General features: G+C 39.5%; 1 protein-coding gene across 7 annotated transcripts in view; it reads right to left on the reverse strand.

Moving 5' to 3' along the window:
• The window catches only part of ADAM22 (ADAM metallopeptidase domain 22), a 123,616-nt gene that overhangs the window by 68,459 nt on the left and 33,526 nt on the right, over window positions 1–21,631 (reverse strand). For all 7 annotated transcript variants that reach the window (XM_072329029.1, XM_072329026.1, XM_072329023.1 and 4 more), the window contains exon 4: window positions 718–784. In XM_072329029.1, the coding sequence (XP_072185130.1) occupies window positions 718–784 (67 nt within the window). The remainder of the gene's footprint in view (window positions 1–717; window positions 785–21,631) is intronic.

Below are 21,631 nucleotides of genomic sequence, written 5' to 3' on the forward strand. Positions count from 1 at the left end.
GAGCAAAATTTGACTTAATAAGCAAATTTAAAGAGCTTCAATTATGCATAATGTATTACTTTCATGCACATTTTATGTAATCTGCAGTAATTTCATATTTTTCTTCTCCACAATACCATCATAACAACCAGGAGGTCTTCAGGAAAATTCTCCCATGCCATGCACAAATAACAGAAGCACTCCTGCAAAGGCGGTAGAACCTGCTTTAAATGAGTACTGCATTAAAGAGGACCTTGTAGCCACTGTGTCTACAAATGTCCAGAGAAAGAAACCCCAGACTTCAGACAGTGACTAAGTATTTGAAAATACTATACAGTAAATCTTGCTACTCTGAAACTTACGAAGAAGGTCATTATAAACAACAAACTTGAGTTTTCCATTAGTACAACAGGGAAATGCTAGCTACCAAATAAGATGGATTTTCTTCAACAGTCACTAGAAATAAATTACATTTACTAGCAGAAATAAATTACATTTACTAGCAGAAACAACAACTAAATACACATTTTTCATGGATACCATTCCAATATAAACATTAATGTACTATATTTTTCATACATAAGCAAGGTGAAAACTTAGAAGACATAAAACATTCATGCTTCAGAAGAGTAAACTGCCTCAAAAATCAGATATCTCTCCCTTTAAGAAAATGAGTTTTCATTAACATCAAAAACAAAGCAAATTGAAAAAGGCAAAGCATAAAAAGGGGACTCTTACTTTAACTTCCACTGCCTTTCCACCTTGCTCGATATGCCTCTCAAGGTATTCAGAAGACAGAAGATCACTGCAAGAATAAGAAAAAAGAGCCATAAACCTCATGCATGTGTTCTTGCATGCTCTCTCAGCAAGCAATGATTAAACATTTACATTTGAAAAGGGCAAAAACTGCAGGATACTCCTCCTAAAACGTTCATAAAAATCACAGAAACAACCACCTCCAATGGAGCTACACAGTGCATGGGATACAGTGGTTTTTAATGTCAGAAGGTAAGAAAACAAGCTTTTTCTTTATTGAATGTTCAAAACCATCTACTGATAACAGTTTTAATTGAAGAGATTTTTCTGCTTGCTTTTTGAAGAGCACAGTATGGAAATTGGGGGGCGGGAAGAAGGAAAAAAAAGCAACCACAGAAGAGTGAGAAAACCAGTCAGAGGCACTACTAACAGCAGGCTGAAGTGAACGTGGCAGCTGCCTCCAGCAGCTGGACACAACAGCATAGTAATGAAATGTCCCAGTAATACCAAAATGTGTCCTACAAGTGTATTCACGACACTGTTCTACATGGGCAGATGAAGCCACCAGCCACAAGAACAAGCTGACAGCTTATGAAGGTGGATGGTTAGAGCCAAGCCATCCTTAGGCCATGGGCAGACCTGTGCAGGAACTGGTCCTGTGTGCCCTCTCTGTGAACCCTGGGGCTCTCATGGCATCAGAGGAAAATGAGCTGTAAAACAGCAAACCCAGCCTTAAAATTCGATAGAGCTTTTGAACAAACACTAACAAGTATTTCAATCTGAGGCAAACACATATAAGCAAAATGCACACTATGACATTTCATGCTAAACCAGTTAGGCCCTCATTTTCTAGGCCTATTTTCTAGGCAAAATAACACCTTCTCCACCAGGAAATTCATTGAACACTTTCAGAAATTCCAGAATTTCACCCGGATAAAGTTTACGTGAAGATTTGATGTTGTTCCACGTAAGAGGTGACTGAACTGGCGAAGATGAAGTCCTGGTGAAGAAAGCGCATCAACAGGCCTGCAGACCTATGTGACATGATATGACGAGCACAAACCGCCTCCTCTGCAGAAGAAGCAAATTTGCATGTTGCTCCTTCCAACAAAAAAACACCAGGAGTGTGAAAGGGGAAGGATGGCAGGAAGTGGCACAGAGCAGCAGAGCCAAGACTTGAGGAGTTGGGAAACCCTGACAGCCCTTGGGTTTTGCAGAATGCTGTTGCTGAAGGACAGCAAGGATACAGGAGAGGTGAGGGCAGAGGGTGATGGGTGTTACCAGGGCTGTGCAGTGCCCAGCAGCCACTCAGCTTCCCAGAACTTCAGCCTGGCAAAGCAGGCAGTCAGGCCATAGACGTTTTGCTCACACAGGCAATGGTGACTGCCCAGACCAAGTCCCAAGTGGTAGAAGGTTGAAGTATAGATCCTTTCATATCAGCCCTACAAACTGCCAACCCAACATTTTCATTAACAGCCCAGGCACAAAAACCTGGAGCGCTCTAAGGAAATATGTTGATAATGCTAAGTTGGAAAGAAGACAACTGAAAAAAATTCCCCCAGGAAAGAGCTGGATGGTGTTCAAGACTGGATATTACAAGTAGAATAAAATTCAATTGTATAAACAGCAAATTCATGCACTTATGGGCTAGAGGGAATTTCTTGAACATTGATTTGGAGGACCTGGTTTGTAAAGGAGAAGAGCCATGACTGCACTTGCCTTGGCAAAAAGATTTGCCAGATCAATAGGGTGTCTTCCTGAAAAACACACCTGTCATCCCAGAATGCATGAAAGAAGACTTATTTCTAGCCAAATTGAGGTAAGATTAATAACACTGACCAAGGGAGATCTCTTCTCAAAAGCTCTGGGCAGATACTTGTCAGAAAGTTCCATTACCTGGAAGCAAATAAAGGTCCATGAGATAACAGGGAATGGAAAGCTCCTGAGTTATTGTAAAACATTTGGGTTGTATGGGGATTCAAATGCACCAGGATTTGTACACCAGTGTGTACAAATTTAAGCTGTAGAAAATGCTGCTACAACCTCAAATAAACATCGACTGTAAATGAGTAAATGGAGACTGGCTGCTAAAATAAAGGCTTTATATTTGTATCTGAGTACAAGCAACACAAGCAGCAAAAAGAGGGATGCTAACAAATTTCTGAATGGGAGACTTGGAAAGTCTTTGAGTCTTGGAAAAGTTTTCCGGGGAAGCTTCACACACGCTGTTCATTTATGCTTCTCATTTCAGCAATTGCCTGAGGCCTGTGCCAACAAGAGGGCCAAGTGCTCTCCCATCCTGAGCTGTGCTGCCCTGCCCCAGCAGGGCCCAGTTTATCTTCAGGGCTTTGCAGGGTCCCCCAGCACCCAGCACCAGGGTCATCAGCGGTCAGGGCTCTTCTCCCAGCCACCACATCCTGGATGGATGTTTCTAGATCCCTTATGTTTAGGAGCATGACTCCTAGAAGGGTCCATCCATTTCATCCACCTGCTTATCTATTTTGGAACAGAAGTAAAAGAAGAGAAAGGTTCATGATGCTTGTCTTGATTCCTGAAATGAACCATGATGGAAGGGAAATGCCATCATTTCAGCCTACACAGCTCCAGGGGACCAAGCCCAGAGCCTACAAACAAATGACAGGTCTGAAATTTAGCACGTTTTTAAAGCATACCCTAAAAAACACAGCACGCAGAATGGATCCAGAAATATATTATTAGTAAAAAAAAACCCAACACATTATTATTATTATGACTCACTGCACTGAAATCATCATGAAAGAGCACAATACTCATAGATTCAGTAATGCAATCTGTGCTATTGCAAACTAAGATACAATCTAATGATTATACACAATCTTGGAAACTTAGACCAAAAGATATGTTTCTTTCATGAAATCACCTCAGTGTGCAGTAATGATTTGTCTTTCTAACAGAGAAGCATTTAAGTGCATAATTTTAGTAAAATCCACTACTTCAAAATAAACAGAGCTCTAGTGAAATAATTATTTATTAAAATAAAACACTGAGCATTCAGCAATAAAATAATGTGTATTTCAATATAATCATCCAGCTCCTTCCTATGGTAGAGATGAAATTTGAATAGTTCCACATGCCTGCCAATCTATCCTGAAAGCCACCTCTGTCAATTTAAGTATTTGTCTTGGTATTAGCTGTAAAGAAAATCTACATGCACGGAAGCTACAGACTGTGAAAATAAATCCTAGAAATATCAAGAATGTAGAATATTAAGGAAAAAAAAATCTACAAAGAAAATACATGGAATTTGACTTTCAGAAGCATTTGCTGAGACACTGAAAATGAATGGTAAAACCTGCATACATTAAAGTATAAAAATAAAGCATTTCACAGGAAAAAAAACGTGTGAATTATGCCTTTTAAAAGGGAAAACAAAGTTATGATAGTAATAGCAACTTTGCCTTTACAATTCAATTATTTTTTAAACATACAAAACAGAGGTCATGTATCTGGATTTGCTTACAGCAGCATCCATTTTTGAAGCCAAAGTCCAACTGTATCAGTTCACCTCATACACAAAAGACCAGAATAACAACAAAAAATCCTCTCTGCAAGCTCCTCTCTGCTCCAGTAGGAAAGTGTTGACAAGTACATGAAGACATTCAGGAGAAAACAATGGGAAATGATGGAGACATTAATAAGATACTGTACCAACTCCACAATTAAAGCTAACAGTTGCAGCTGCAAGTTGTGAGAAGGGAGCCTGCTGCTCAAAAGGGCTGTAGTAAAAACAATGGGCGCTGCTGGGTACTGAAGACAAGAGGATATGGAAATTTCTCAAATAAAATATTTTTCTCTGATGGTGTAGATTCTTTACTAAGTAAATTGGAAAGGTCTGAATTATAAATCAGTTTATAAGAGGAATTTATACAACCAAAAAGAAAAAAAGAAAAAAAAAGAAAAGGAAAAAAAAAAAAAAAAAAAAGAAAAGGAAAAGAGAGGGAATCATGTTGTAAAAGAAGGGAAACACTCATAGGTGTGTAAGGAATGGCTATGGGAAGTAGTTCTCTACAGCAGCCTAGATTGTATGCCAGGAAGAAAAGGCAGGTGGATTATCGTGAATCAAGAAAGCAAAAAACCAGATGAGGGGGAGCAAAAGGGATGTTTCTGCCACTCATTTAAAGGGACTATTTGCATTACCTTGCATTACACTATAGTGCTAAAACAGATCTAATATCAGCCACAAGCTAACAAAAACAGTATAGTATAATAAACTCCAGAAGGCCACTTAGCCAGCAGATTTCTGTTACTGACATTAATTCTCCCTCATGACTATCCAGACACCTTTTCTCTGCTTGCACACAATCTCTTCAAGGGGCACTGGCTACCTACTTATTCAATGAATAAATCTGCTTTAATAGCCAAGGCCTTAAAACTTTTATCTTTCCCTTTGAAAGAATTGCTGAATTTCTTTCCATATGGATAGTTAATTTAATCACTGGATCTGCTAATTTAACCAAATGCGCATCAAAACACACTGGTTTCTCTTTGATAGAGCATTGGTTTTCACACTGCCTACCAGGTGGAAGGAAAAAAAACAATGAAGAAAATCACTGCTGGTTGTTGAAGCTTCTCTTTTTTTAAATATCCTCACTGTGCTTTTCTGCTCTTTCTACTGCTAACAAGAATGGGAGAAAGAAGAAAGCAATTATTTTGTAATGTTTCCACTCCTATGGACTATTAAAGACTTTACCCAAAAAGAAATTACAGACTTATAAATAGGTTGAGTCCTCAAGGGATTTACACAAATGCTGAGTTGTAGCCAACCTCAGACCTTTCCTGGAGCTTAAATTCACATTTCAGTAACAACGATACAAAGCAAGAACATCTGATGAAGTTTCTTCCAAATAATAACGTTTGCTCAAATTTTTCCTCTCCAGGACTTCAAATATCTCTAATTCCAGTTGACTTAAAATACTTAGTGCCTTTATCCTTTAACAGCCAATTTGCCTGTGGGACACCGTAGTGCTGCCCTGAATCCTACTGGAAACACCAAACTGCAGAGCAAGCCTCCAGCCCTGAGCCTCCACCACCAGCATCAGACATGAAGCTCTACAGCCAGATAACATGTTCTGGCTTAGGAACAGCATAGCTCTGCTTTACTTCATTTCTTGTTGGGAAAAGATTTAAGCAAGTGAAAGACATTCTTGCTTATTAGTTTCAATAGCTTTCTATTATGCATGTGTTTCCCATTTCTAGCTTAAAGAGGGAGAGAGGATACAACAAAAGTTGCAAATTAAAACTGGAAAGCAGAAGTGGTAGTTCCAAAGCTCAGGCTGGTGTGGCCATACCCTGCAGCTGGGCAAGCCTTGTGCACGTAGGCTGTTAATATATTCAGCTGGCAATGCCAGTGTGCATTCTGTGGTGCCACTGTCCATTTACAGTTAACACATCATGGACTTTTTGGCCTGTCCTTTTCAATCTTTTCAGTTCTAAGTCTGGATCTCCTTCCCAGTACCTAAAGGGGGCCAGCAGGAAAGCTGGGGAGGGATTCTTTATAGGGACATGTAGCAGCAGGAGGAGGGGAAATGGCTTTAAACTGAAAGACGGTAGATTTAGACTAGATATTAGAAAGAAATTCTTTACCGTGAGGGTGGTGAGACACCAGAGCAGGTTGCTCAAAGAGGTTGTGGGTGCTCCCTCCATGGAAGCATTCAAGACCAGGCTGCATGGGGCTGTGAGCAGCCTGGTCTAGAGGGAGGTGACCCTTCCTATAGCAGGGGATTGGAACTCAATGATCTTAAAGGTCACTCCCAACCCAAACCATTCTATGATTCTATGATCAGAACTTTCTTACTGTATAATGTGGTACATGATGATGAACAGATATGGCTTATGCTTTCCAAGGGAAAAAGAGTTTATACTTAAGTTCTGCAGTTTGGAAGAGAATAATCATTTCTTGACCCACAATATTTCACCACATATTTCTTTTCACTATATTTTAGTGAAATCTGAATACAGCCCTGTGCCCAAACAAAAGTAGAACAATAACACAACCCAAAGCAGCTCTGAATCCACTAACAAAGTCCATTTTTAATTGCAGTTTAAATGTGATCAAATTACTAATGTTAATATTATTTTAAAAATAATAATAAAAAAAAAAAAAAATACCCCCACCAACAAAACCACCCCCAGCTCCACAAAATGGGTCAAATGATGTGGGAAAATGATGAGTGATGGTCCCATTCATTTCTATTATTTCAATCCATACTTCTCACCATCGTACTCACCTCCTCTGTCCTCAGGTCCCCTCTCCTTGCCCATGCTTCTGTTCCCCAGCCCATCACCCTGTGCTACCCAGCAGCATTTCTATGCTGCTGCTTCCCACTTCTGCATGATGCCAAAGAAGACCAGTCCAGGAGTCAGCATCTCTTGAGGCTACATTTATAGTTTGGCACTAACAATGAACGCATCCATCCTAAAATGTGCATCCTTCTTGACAGCAAAATGTGCCCCTGCTGTGCTGTCATTTTTCCATAAGCACTTGGGAAAATTGCCCCCTTAAGCTTGTGATTACCTGCTCCTGCTCTTATAACTTGCATTTTATCCTGAAATTTGAAATATCACTCATGCTCCAAGAAATGTTTATGTAGTAATCAGCAAGAACAGCTTCTTCTGAACTGTGCATATTTTCATATAATTAGAGAGTATTAGCAAACAGTAATTGAAAAATTGTTGAGATGTTTCTTTTCATTGTTAAATAAAAGCATCAACTGTGCAGGTATCTGAAATACTTCAGAAAGAAGCTCGGAAGAAAAAATGGTTACCACTACTTCTACTTTTGTTCACAGAACAAGTCTGAGTGAACCCTAGAAGAGGGTGAAAGCTGAAAACAGCTTTAATTGAAAAGACCATAAACCTTAAAACTAGGACTTAATTAGCTTATAAATATTACTGTGATGGAGACAATCCGCTATAACTTCAGAAAGGTGGAAAATAGGTTTGAAACTACAATAAGAAAAAACATTAAGAAAAAAGCTTGTTGTTGGCATAAGGGCTAAGGAAGAATGAGTCATGATGTGAAAAATACCTAGAATGGCAGCCAAATTCCAGAACATGAAACTAAAATTAAAGATACCTGCTCTATCACTGTAACTGCTCTAATAAAGAAAGCACATTCTGGATTAGAAATCAAAAGTCTCAGCCACATTTGTGGGTGACGCAGAGCTGTAGTCTAAAATAATGCAAAACAAATCCAAAATGCACAGTAAGGAGAGGTGGTGAAAGCAGTCTCTTGAAGAAGCAGCCTGTGTTACCAGGAAAATCTCACAGAACATCCACAGATGACAAATGACACAGAGCTTTGTGGAATAAAATTCATCACTCATCATAAAAATGAATGAAGACTGGGAAGACGAGAGACCCTTCACCATTGAATCCTCAGGAGCCAGATGCTGAGACAACACCAATCACTTAACCACCATCCAAGGAATTATCACAGCTCCCCAAACTTACAGTCATCAATCTTCATTTGCCATGTACAATGCAGGAGGACAGCTAGCTTCACAGAGACAAAAAGACATTTGCTAATACTGTTCCAAGTAGAATCTGTCTGGTTTGCCAGACGTCTCTGGCATTAATAATGACCCAGCAGGATACTTGGCCTCCCTGTGTGTTACCTACTGGTAAATCATCCTCTCTAAGCATAAAAGGTACTTCAGTTTGGATAAGAGAAGATAAAGTGGAGGGGGAGATAAGATACAGGTAGGTAATATAATGTGAATCATAGAGAAAACTGAAGTTGTTATTCACCTAATTCTGCATCACTAGATCAAGGAAAGACCTGAAAAAAACTAGTAGTTTAATTTAAAATGGAGGTAGTATTATGTCACAAAACATGTTGCCAACCTTTGCAACACGTTTCTGCAGGAGCTTGCTAAGGCAGACAGTACCCAAAGGTACTTCAGAAACAGAAAAGGGAATAGAGACAGCCACTGGTAACAGGCTCATAAACAGATACTAAGAGGCAGCAATGTGCCTCCTGGCATCCTTAATGCCATGAATGTTGGGAGGTGGCAGTGGAATGGACCCAGAATGTTTCAGAGCCCATGTGATCTCTCACAGCATCTTTCATCGCCAATACCGGGACAGATGGGCATTGGTATGACGTAGTTTCATTTCTTCTGTGCTTAACTGCTGTCACTGGTACCTTAAGATAAAATGAATTCATTAACTTGGTATTTTAAAATTACCTTTCTATCCAAGGACATTTATTGAAACTCAGAAAAATACATTTGTGCTTATTTGATGCAAATGATTTTCCACATATCAGCACAAGATTGCTTTTAAATAGATGGTTCATATTCACATTGCATACCCCACAACAGCTGCACAGAGCACCAGCAGTCAGCAGCTCTCTGCTAGCCGCCTCCTCTGGTGCATGGATTGGTAAAAAAGTTATAAACAAAACCTTAAGCTTTGCAGCTGGTTCATTCATATTAAATGAAATTCTCATTTGACTGATGCTCTGCTGCTACAATGCATTCCCTATGTACATATGCATATATGAGAGAAAGAGATCCTCTATAAGCTACATATCCATATAAATGTATACTGTACATATTTGACATGCCTGGGAGGCATTTGTCAACAATATGCTATGCATGACACATCCAAATTCGCTTATTTGTCAACTCTTGCTCCTTCGTCTTCTGGAATCCTTTATTTCTATCCTTCCTTTTTCTGTCCTTATATTCTGATCTTCCATTTCTATCCTGTCCTAAATCAAAACCAATCCACTGCCTTGTTTGCAAAATTCTCTGCTTAGAGTTTCTTACAATTAGAAAATAGCAGATTGCAAGCTACCTCTCTTGACTCAGAACACAAACCAAATTGCTTTCTCCACCATGCTCACTGATGTGTCTAATGTCTTAACATACATTTTCAGAATTGGACATACTTTATTCAGCCATGCTCAACAATAAACCACCTGCAACATTTCATTCTCCCACCTGAGCAGCAGAAGGAACGTACCCTTAGCTGGAAGGCTGCAGAGTCAGTGCGTTCTGCTCTTTGGCCCAAGAAGCATTCTTCCCAAGCAGTCTTAAACTGAAATATCACCCTGACACCTCCAGAGTGTTTGCTTACTGACCTCTGTGAAGTGGACTTAATGCTGCCAAAGATTCATAATCTTCCTTTTGTCATAATACAGATCCTTATGACCTAATGACCATGTCTTTTCCTGTAGCCTCTCATACGTGCCTTATATACCCATTTATAAAATCAGGATGGCTTTCTAAGATAGCAGCAAGTGTTCTTCTCAGAACAAAAAGGTATGTTTCATACTTAATCCCACCAACTCCAGTTATCACCTCTGAAAGGACTAACTTCCTCACTGAAAGGTTACTTACCCCTTTCAGGATTTTTTTTACAGGATTATCTTGTTTTCTGCAGGTCAGGCTGAGCACCTGCCATGTTAGCTCTAGAAGACTTGAAAACGTTGTTCTCTGGAATTTGGCAACTATGGCATCAAGCAGTTCGGAATGTGGTGCAGCAAAGCACATCTTGCAGGAAGAATTAAAAGACGTAACTATGAAAGCAATTCTATCAGACACGTAAGTAAGCAGGAATATATTCGGCAGCTCTGCCATACACCTTGTTTTCATCCAAGTCAACATTTCTCTAAGCAGCTGAATGTAACTGAGATGACGAAGTAAGTTAATTTTCATAAAGCCAGATCCCTGTCATAAAAAACTGTCTAAAGATGCAAACCAGCAATTAAAATGCAGTGCAGTAAAGAGCCATGAGTGAACAAAAAACCTGCCCTAAAGTGCAACAATACAATTAATTCTGCCACAGCCTTTGACTAAGACCCCCCACATGGCTCCTCCTCCTGCAGCACCTCACCACAAGGCCTCTGTCTGCAAAAAGTAGCAAAGAGATGGGGAATATAGAGCTCAGCAGCACTCCAGATGCCACTGTCCCTTTTGGACTTCTTTCTTTTCACCAAGCACAGGTTGCACATGCAAGGGTAAGTCATACATCGAGAAATCAGAAGCAAAGCACAGCAGGCCAATGGGGCCTGCAAAGCCTGTAGAGCCACTTGGCCATCCAGGGCTACAGTCATGTGCAGGTGGCTTGAGCTGTGGTCTGCATCTGAGCATGGAGCTGCTTATAATTAAAGTTCTGCTCCAGTGAATGATGAGTTTGAATGTGACCAAGCAATTCTACAAGAAAACTACTTTCATATCTCTTGTCATCTTTGCTTGGCATCTCAGCAATGTGCTGACATTGTTTTAACAAGATATCCACCCCAGCTCCTCAGCCTCAGCTAACCTGGTGTCCTAGAGAAACCTCTGCAGCTGAGCAAGGGTGAGGATGGACATTTTAAAGAGACAGAGAAATCCACCACATCATCCTACGACACTCCTTCACACTGCTGAGCCACACGGAAATTGTGAGCAGGACCAGGAGTCTGTTCCCTGTGGCACTGTCTTTGCACAGTATGTAGAGAGAGAGAGTTGATCCCCTGGGAAAAGTATGGCCCTGCAACCTCCCACCCCAATCACCTCTGCAGGAGCCCAAAACTGCAGAGGTCCTGGGAGATTGTTCTCCTGGTTCAGCACCTGCATTCACTGTGCCCACAGCCAGGTGTGGAACGTCCCTGAGAGGACAAACCAGGGCCTCAGTGCAGAGCTCAAGAGCCTCTTACAGCAGTGCTCATCAGTTTTTAAGCAACTGCATGCACAGTTTTGCAAACACTAATTTAAGTAAACAGCAGAACTGTCTGCAATTAAGTCTCACACTGATGAAAATACATGCAATATTGCATTCTTCTCTTCAGCACAAAAATGTATAAGGATATCATTATTATCCTCCTTACTATGTATTTCTAGAATCTTGCTCAATTCTTTAAATAATTTATGTTTCTAAAAATAAGCCTTCTAACATGTCATGTGTTACTTACAATGAAATCTGAATTGAAGACGCAAGTTCCACAGTGTGCAGGCATCGGGGAGGCTCATGTGGTTTGCAGGACAAGAAAAGCTTTCCAAAAGCTCCACATTCTACTGAGCTAAATTTACAGCAAGTCAACCTCCAAGGATGCTCATGGTTATTAAGTTATAAGAGTTACAGGGTTATATGCATATCTATCATAGGCTTCTCTTTCTCTCACACAAACAGACGGTCATATTTACAGAGATACTAGCAATGAATCAATCCTGTAATGTTTTCTTCACAGGAATAGTTTCAGTGCATCTGCTAAAGATTGCTGAGATCACTGAAATCCTCAGCATTCCATCTTAATATTTGGAGTATTAAAATGAAAGTTACCAAAATAAATACAGCTGTTTCTTAAATCACAAAGACACGTACAGTGATGATTTCCTTACAGGCTAATTGGTTCTGAACACAGCTAGCAGTGTTTGGGGAGAGGTGATGCAATCTTAACACTGACTGATGTAATTAGAACCATTTATTGCTTTATAAAAAACACAATTCAAAAGTAAAGTGCCTGAATTTAAGGAAAGCCTTAACTAGAAATTTTCCCTTTACATTTGTTTTCCTTACAGACCAGTGTTGTGTGGAGATGCATATAACTCTGCTCCATAGTATCCAGAGAAGTAGACCACAAGAACAAACAAGACGTCAGAGACCCCTCAGATGCCTTACAAATATGAACTTTCACAGTGCTACATGGGAATTTTTCAACAGGTATCTTATTTTAAAAAGTCCCATAACTTTTCCAAACTGAAACCTTAATCAGAAATGTACAAAACATATAGTGAAAGACTTACATAGCCCTTCATATTCCAATCCGCAGCCCTGATTTGCTTGTTTCTATAATAAGTGTGCACTCATCACTGCTCTTCAGACTATTCTGGGGTTGGCATCAACAATTCCATCATTTCCACTCTGCTGTACAATGGATTCATTGGACCAAAGGAAGCAAGGAAGAAACTAACTGGAAAATGTCTGTATATTTGAGATATAACAGGCTTCGCTTTAAATCAAAGCAGGTCTCCTGGACCTACTGCCCGTTATTTTTCCTCTTTGCTCCCAGATTGACATTTTCTCCCCAGAACCTCCACATGATGTTTTTTGAGTCAATATTTATGAAAAAAGCAGAGGGCATTAATACATAGCACTTTTAAAAATCAGCCTGTTCCTGTTTAAACAACAGAATACAGTTCAAGCATTTGAGATAGGGAGCTGGGGAGAAAAATGCATGAGAATGAAAACATTCAAAACAAGAGAATAACTATGCAGATAGGCACCGTAGAAAGACACCCAAGTTTCAAGGGAACTCACTTAGTGAGATTATGTAGTTACACGCAAACAGCAGATAAGTGATGCTGCAGAACAAGTGGATTCCAGCTCTTCCAACATCTGTACTATTTCTGTAAAGGAAGTTCAGGCTTTGCACAACAGCTGAGTATTTTGGGTTATAAGAGCAGAGAAAAGACCACTTCTGCATTAGAAGTGTCTGTCGTCATTGAAACCTGCTGACCTATTTTACACTTTCTTATAAAATATTTTAAAGGGAAACAAAGTTTAACAGAGCACAGCCCTTCTCTGAACACAACCGACCTTCTCTTCATTGAGGTACACAGTCTCTGGGATAAATACTAATTTCTAACGGATAGTTGCAGCATATGCAAAGGTCATTTCATGTAGGTACAATACGGACTACAGCTTTTCACTGTGGAAGTCAGGAATAACACAGAATAACAGAAACTATCCAAATGTTTTTATATTTTGTATTGAAACACTTGGTTTCAAACCACATTAAACAGAATTCAATTTAGCATCACAAGCACCAGAAAACTCCTGAAATGCAATGATACATTCTCATTAAAGACTTAATCCATATCTCGAGATAGTAGAAAATTAATGTTTACTTAAGCAAACTGAAAATAAGATTAAATGCATCCTTCCATAACTCAAGCAGCCTTTGATACACTATTTTGCTTTTTAACAGCTTGTAGCCTAAAATGCTCTTTAGTTAAATAATGCATTTGCAGAATTAATATATAATATCACCAGAAAGCACACATTAAGGGCAAGGTGAAGAGAGGAAATGTTTTCATCTTAGAATAAGGTAATTGAAAAGCAGGAACTGAAGAAGTGCTATTCCAGGTACTGTAAGCTGCTAGAAATTACACTTCTTAAAAAAGCAACATTGGTCTCTGAATGAAGTGAACCCTCTGAGCTGAGACAACCAGGAATGTCAGATTTCAGATTACAAGAATGTGTCTATGATCATGGATAGGTGTGCATGCCTGAATCACATGTGCTTTATTCTCATTCACAGAAAATGAAACGGAAGGTGACATTTATTATGGAAATGTAAACTGGGATTTGCTACTTGAAAGGACTCGTGAGCAGAAGAGCACAGGAACTGCTCCTTCAGTAGCAAGGCAGAACCCCAGCCAGGCACTCAACAAAAACAACACGGGAAAGACTAGGTATTGTTTACACTATCACACTGTCACCTCTGAATGGTGACAAGAGGTGCAGACAGACTAAGTTTCAAAAGCTAGGAGCAGTGCTTTGCACTTGGCAGGTGCTCCTGAGGCCAACATACTCCCTCCTCCTCTTCCCACCACCACTCAAGTACACCTTGAAGCCAAAGGAAGCTTCCTAGGCTGTCTCATCACCACTCTTCCTCACCTCTACCTTAACACAGTTCAAATATTTAAAGGCATTTGCCAGCACTATGTTGCTATGGTTATGCATTTCTAAATACAATATTTCTGTATCCCTGGAATCCTTCCAATTATTTTCCCTATGTATTTTAAACACAAAAAGGACCACGGGATGAATGTTTAGAAAGTTCTACTTTGTTACCATCTTGTCATGCCCTACCGTAATTTGCACACATATTTTACCCTTTATCACTACAGTTTCCACTCACTAGAAGTAATTCAACATAAAAATACCAGACCCCTTAGTTAAACAAGTGAGCGCATTAACATTTTTTTCCAAATGGGTTTTCTTCCCCGAGCAATTTCTTTTTTAATCTTCAAAGATGCTTAAATAAGAGAAACACGCCAAAATAGAATCTTATTCATCTTGCCTGAATGAGCAACTTGTTGTAAAGAATAGGAAAACAATCAAAATAAGCAATTATTCTTTGCTACTTGGCCAGTTGAGCCCCAGCGATTTACCCAGGATACAAGTACATATTTTAGCAGAACTATTGATAGGGGTTTATAAAAGGACATGGAAAAAAATTATAAGTTACTATCCCAGACCGGCAAAATATCACTTCCAAAAAGCACAATAACACTCTTGTCTCAAAGTTTTTCAGAGCTATGCAGGGATGAACCCTACGTTATAACCAAAGAAAAGTCAGTGACTGAGTAGTAGGAGCATGCCAGATAATGAATGAAATGTGGAATGTAATTTTTTTCAGGAAAAGAAAACAACAAAAAGAATAAGAAGCACACAGGTATATTAATTTGCTACATTAAAATTGCTTAAAATGTTCTAAATTATGATTTGTTATTTTTAAGGCAAGACTTTGAAAACTCTTACAGTACTTTAGAACATGTTTTTGTTTTCTTTTCTGTTATTACTCAGGAAAAATGAAACTATGGCCAAAACAAATCCCAAAAGTCTTTGCTGGTTTTGGTTTTTGTTATTTGCTTTTGTGTTTTTTTTTTTCCAGAAAAGCTGATAAGTTGAGTAAGATTTTGGAAAACCATCTTATCTTTACATCATTATTTATTTTAGTTTTGACAAGAACACAGGTTATCATTGGGCAAGCCTACTTTAGAAGTTCACAGCACAGTTCACACAGCTCCGAAACCAATGAGACAGAATTTCAACGGAAACTGCTGAGACTTCTAAACATTTGTCTTACAGATGGAAGAAGATTTCTGCCATGACCTGACCAGAACTGGCTGGGGCTATGAAGAGGATTTGCACCTCCAAGATCTTCAAGGACTAAGAGGTTTTCCATTTAAAAGAATAAACATACCCTCAGCAGGTTTTATTTTAATCTACATTAGAAAAAATAACTTTTTAAAGTTTGTCTAAGCATATACAGGAAGGCTGTATGAAATAAATCCTCCCAACTTGATAGTCAAAGCAAGGCAGTACCATTAAAAAAGCCAGATGCAGTAGGTGCAGGATGCCATGCTAAGCCAATCGTAGCATATTAATTAAGGATGAGGCACTGACTCAAGTGTGGTCATAAAGTCATCCACAGTGTTGACTGCTGAAACGCACATTTTCCATCTGTATCAACTTCAGGCCATGCCCTTGAGAGAAGCATCTTGAAAACAGACACTTCTGCCATAAGCCTCCAAGATCACAGAGAAGGGGAAGCAACAAAAAGGGAAGAAAGCCTTCCTGACGATCCTGGGGACAGTCTTCTTTCTTGGGAAACATCCCACAGACACACTCTCTGAGCATGGACCTGAACTCCGGAACTAGACAGTGAGGGCAAGGATTTGTTCTCAAGGTTAACTTAGAGTCCGGTCTAAAGCATCTTCATGGGTCAGAAAGTAAATATAATCATACAAATTACGTTTGACCTTGAGATGCAGTTCACCTAAACAACCACAGTGCTCCACTTGAAGCCAGGCAACCTGAAAAAGCTGAAGTGCAGTGTCACTTCTGCATGCAGGCTACATGATGGAGACCAGCAGAACATTGCGTGTCACCTCATCAGCAGCAATAACATGGAAGATGGAGAAAGGGACGGTGAAACTCTCTGAAAGACTCCAACACAAGATAAGGGAGTAAAGGGGAGGGAAAGAAGAGACTCTGGGAACAGCTGCAGACCATATGGGAATCCAAAAACATGGTAATCCGCCAAAGCTGAATGAGAGGCACAGCAGGAAGCATGCACCACCTTTTATGTCCTCAGGCTTGCAACAGAAGGAATGACATGACACACGTGCACCCTGTGGGATTATAAAATATACAACCCATCTACACTCACTGTCTGAAATGCACATGCAGTAGCATATGTGGACAAATACTTGAAGGAGATGCACACGTGCAGTCCTACAAAACTATAGTTTGTAGGATGAAGACAGATCAATCCCTTCTCAACCAGGAATCTTCACATCTAGAAAGGGCACTGTACTTGGCTCACATATGCTTGACTACAGCCCTTAATCACCAAATGCTATGTTCTGCAACTCTCCTGAGATTCATCCTAAAATTCAGAGCTCTCCCCTTGACGACATGGCCAATAATCCTGTAAAATTTCACGTGCTACACACATCACTTCGTAAATTCACAAGATATCACAAATTTTCACTGCTGGCAATCATCCATCCAAAAATACAGCTAACATTTCAATGCATTCACACAAGGAAGTATTACAAATGTTATTCTTAAAAATTACTTCCTGTCATAGTAATCAGGCTGATGGGTTTTCTTTGTTCATATTTATCAATTCTGGGGCTATAACTAACATACTGGTAGACCTTTTATTTCTCTAAACCCTGTAATTCATTAAAGCCTCAGTGACAGGCACACGTTAATAACTCTTCTCTTCCAAAGACAATCAACAGCAAACATCTTCTATATGACAGATTCCTGAAATTAAAAGAAAGACAGGAAAAAAAGAAGACAGAGAGAGAGAGAGAGATCTTACAATTGTAAAGCAGTTCCAATTAGCTATTACACCCAAAATATCTCAGAAAGTATTAAAATAACGCATCTGAAAAACAGCAAAGAACTGTAATTTTTCAGACAACCAAACTGAAAATTACTTTCAAACGTACTTGGAAAAAAAAGTGCTATCTTTCCACCCACATGAATATTTATTACTGCCTACATGATGGTATAAAAGCATTTGACACGAGTGAAAAGGAATAAAATTACATGATTGATACCGGCCCCCTAAATACTCTGTGCTTCTCTCTCCTTTCCCCTTTTAGGATCATTAGAGTTCACATGTTAGGAAATAAAGGCAAAAAGATCACTGAAAACAGATGTTCTCCCTTTGCTTCAGTTAGAGATCTCATTAGCAAAAGTAGATCTAGACAGATGATATGAGAAAAGCAGCTGACCCAGAGCGCCTGCTACATTCTTAATTTCAGTGTCTTTAATTTCAGTATCTGTAAGCTCCCTGTGTGTGCCCCTGCTGGGCAGACCAGGCTGGCTCTTCCAGCGCAGATGCAGGACCACTTGAGGTAAACAAGAAAGAACTGAAATCAGTTCTACTTTTCCCTGCCTCCTGGCACAGTTCACACAAAAGCAAAGGCTTCTATTGCTTACGCTGTCCTCATGACCACAGAGGTTACAAATTCTGCGAGCTGCCAGGATAATTAATCTGCCCAGCAGCTCAATCCCTGCAGCCCTTTTTCTCAGAGCAACCAGAGCCAGATAAATTGCTCTGGCAGTGACGACATTCCCAGCCACTGCTTTCCCTTCTTCCTACACCATGGATGCGTGCCATCCTCGCAGACAAAGTGTGGCCACTGCAAACAGGCTTAACTATCCCTGCTACCAGCTTTCCCGGGGCAACTGTCCAGGGCTTCAGGTCTTACTTATTTTCACATGCTTACATCAACCACAGTGCCTAAGCTCCCAATGCATACAATAGCCATCAAGCACATAGACTGTGTACCTGATGCTGCTTGAAAATGCACAGCAAGCAACACTTGCACTGTTCAGTCAAACCATTCATGCATACAGTTCTCAGAGAAGGGCTTTCCTGACACTCCTGACAAAAAAAGATGCTAAAGTACAACCAGGCTGGGCTCTGCTATATCAAAACATACGGCCTACAGACTGGTGTACTTCTCTCATCATAGTATTTAATCAGTTGTTTTGATTGGGAAGGCACTTTGTAAATGAAAGATCTCAGTTCAAAGACGGGAGATTTGCTCTAAAAATAGAATTTTGCAGAAGATGTCTGGAAACTGAACAGACACATGTACTGTGTTCGTCTCAGGGACCCTCCTGGAAGCAGTCAGGGTAGGATTTTCTGGGTTGTTTTAAACTCATTTGTGTTTTTTTTCCAGTACTATAAGTCTCTATTGTTAACTTATGCATTATTTAAAAGATACCGAGTTTAAAAATAGCTCCAACCCACCAAGGGAAAATGGGAAAAGCAGTAAGCTGAAAGCCACAGCACTTCCCTCACAGATTGTTTCAGCATGCAAGGCATTACAGCCTTCTCCCGTTTTCATTTCCATTTAGTATCTGCCTTTGACATATGCCCACCCAATTTCACCATCAAAGTGTCTGAAGATAGCTCACTCCTGAGGGTGCACATTACTGGTCTCTGTGCACAGCTCAAACAGCAAATTACTACTGCTATTGGTCCTGAGATGTAAACAGCTAAATGCTTTGCCTTTGGAGATTCTGTATTCAGCCCCCATGATTTGTATTTGCATTCCACATAGGTGAGTACCCTACACTCTTTAATATGTTAAATGCCATAACATATGGAATAAATTAGAAGTGTCTAAGGCCAATCTAGAATCAGCAGTGAACCTAACTCCTTATTTCATCTGTAACCTGAAGGTCAGGAGAGCACAGGCCTGTAAGGACCCAGCAACATCCTGCTTGTGACAGCAGTAGCACTGACCTCCAACTCAAGGAAAAAGCAAAGCCTCATGTAAATACTATACACATCAAAGGCTAGAAGGCTCTGTTTCACCCTGCAAGAAAAGCAAGCTCTGGCATATGTTGATTTTAGTCCTAACCATATTTCCAGACTTTAGCTAGGTACTGATTTTAGGCACTGCATTACACAGTGTCTGTAAATGTTTGGTCCCAAGGAAGAAAGGGGAAGAAAATAGAAGAGGGGGGTTACTCAGTTAAAAATACAGCTGGTGTTCTACCTACCTCAAAATTCAACATGAGACAGATAGCCCATCTCTCAGGAACAGACCAACACATAGTACCTATATGGACAATACATGCAGCATGGCCATTGCTAGCAAGGGGCCCCAAGCCCTGTGTTGCCAGCAGCCTGCAAGGCCTCTCTGCATGCCCAGCTGTGTTTGGCCTTGAGCTCATTATAACTTGTTTTAGCTTTAACAGCAAACTAACCAGTGACCAGGTGGTGAATAATATTAACTTCAAGTGGATCCAACACTGTTGAGAAAGAAACCATCACTACTAATATCAAATTCCTGACAAAGAACCTTGGACACTAAATGAGGATACATGGTGACTATGGATGAGTCAACATTAAGTCAGAGACACTGGTTTATGTGACATCATTTCTGTATATCACTTTTAGCCATTCTATTATTTGGATTGAGCTGTTAAAGAACTGCATGTTAAAAGATAATTTGACAGTTAAGATTGAATACATTCTCAGCTTTACATTTGTAGCTTTAACTCATGTAAAAGCCACAGGAAAGACTTACCAAACCCTGAGACCCAAGTCTGGGATGCATTTCTAACAGTTAAAGGAGACGACAGATGAGATACGATACCAACATATCAGTCTGGGACAAGCAAACTTTGGGAAACGTCATGAAAGGGGAAAGGGCAGCTCATGTTGGGGATCCCAAAACTTAGATTCAATGTCATCCTAATGGATAACTCAGAAATACCAGCAAAAACAAAGATATATAACAAATAACTGCCAAATAATAATTTGAGAGGATGGTGAGGATCACACTGCTGGGGCTGTTGCTAAGATAATGATGAAGTTTATGTACTGAGGAGAGACTAACACCAGCTTTCAAGCATAGAGGCTATTCCCTGCAGTGATGGGTGATTTGTTGTTTAAATCATTGCCTTCTTACAGTGTCATCCCCTTTGGTACAAAAGCAGACCCCAGGTTGTGAGAGGCAGCACAAGCTAATGCAAGAGTATCCACCAAAGGAGCATTGGGGTTTCTAAACTTTACAGTGGCTAAGGACGCAGAAGAGCAGAAAAAAAGTAATGTTTGTGTATAAATATACCTTTAGGGTCACCTTGAAATCTCCACTTTTTGAGTACAGAAATATGATCTGCAGCAGTTTAGCAGATTGTTACGGGAGTAATGTCTCTATAGAGTACCATAACCCTTTAGTGCAGCAGATACCACATGTTACTTGCAGATTGATTTTTGGATTGCTGAGGTTGAAGAAGGTACTGTTGATAATAATCCCTGCAGTGAAGACACTAAAAAGGAACATTAAAATTACTTTGTTCTGAGTTCTGAGAAACAACATTCTTGTTTAGAGACAATAGAAAAAGAGTATGCCTATAAAACACACTAAGATAACACTGCAAACAAATGTTAGCCATTATTTTACTAATGTTTTTCATATTTAAATTTTGTGTTGAGTTTTTTTTTAATTTATTGAACTTTTTTTAATTCTAAATGTATTTTTGTTTACAAAAATGGTAACTCTAAAGACATTTAATTAGTATTAAGGGAGAAAATTTACACAAAAGTAAATGGACTATTCTTTTCCATCCTGAGTGAAATAAACAGGGCTTCTATGGATCTTTACCGACAAAAAATCATCTATTCAAAAACACTTTGTAATATACAAATATTGTCATGATAAATTGTCATAATCCTTAACATCTCACTGAAGTTTATACCAAGGGTCAATGGAAGTAAAACTGTGACATTCACAAACAGTGCTAAAACCAGCTCTGATATTACATTAAAATAATCTCATTAGTATCTATCAATTACATAAATTGGGAATGTGGTCACTTATTTGTAAACTACTAAATCAAGGTGAGAGTTTGAATAATGAAAACTGTATCTCAGTGCTTAGCTGTGGTATCTGCAATGAAAAGGGAAGAAAGAAAGAAAATAGCAACTTATAAACAGAAGTTTGTCTGTTCATTAATTTAATGCAACTTTTCTTAGTCACTCTACCAGCAAATCCTCCTTGTTCTTCAGACTGACATTGCCACCAGCTTTATCCCTGAAGAGCTGCTACAGATCACTGAAGCATTTCTTCATATTACTTTCACATCTACACAG

Source organism: Excalfactoria chinensis, chromosome 2 (assembly GCF_039878825.1).
Source record: "Excalfactoria chinensis isolate bCotChi1 chromosome 2, bCotChi1.hap2, whole genome shotgun sequence".
Lineage (NCBI taxonomy): Eukaryota > Metazoa > Chordata > Aves > Galliformes > Phasianidae > Excalfactoria > Excalfactoria chinensis.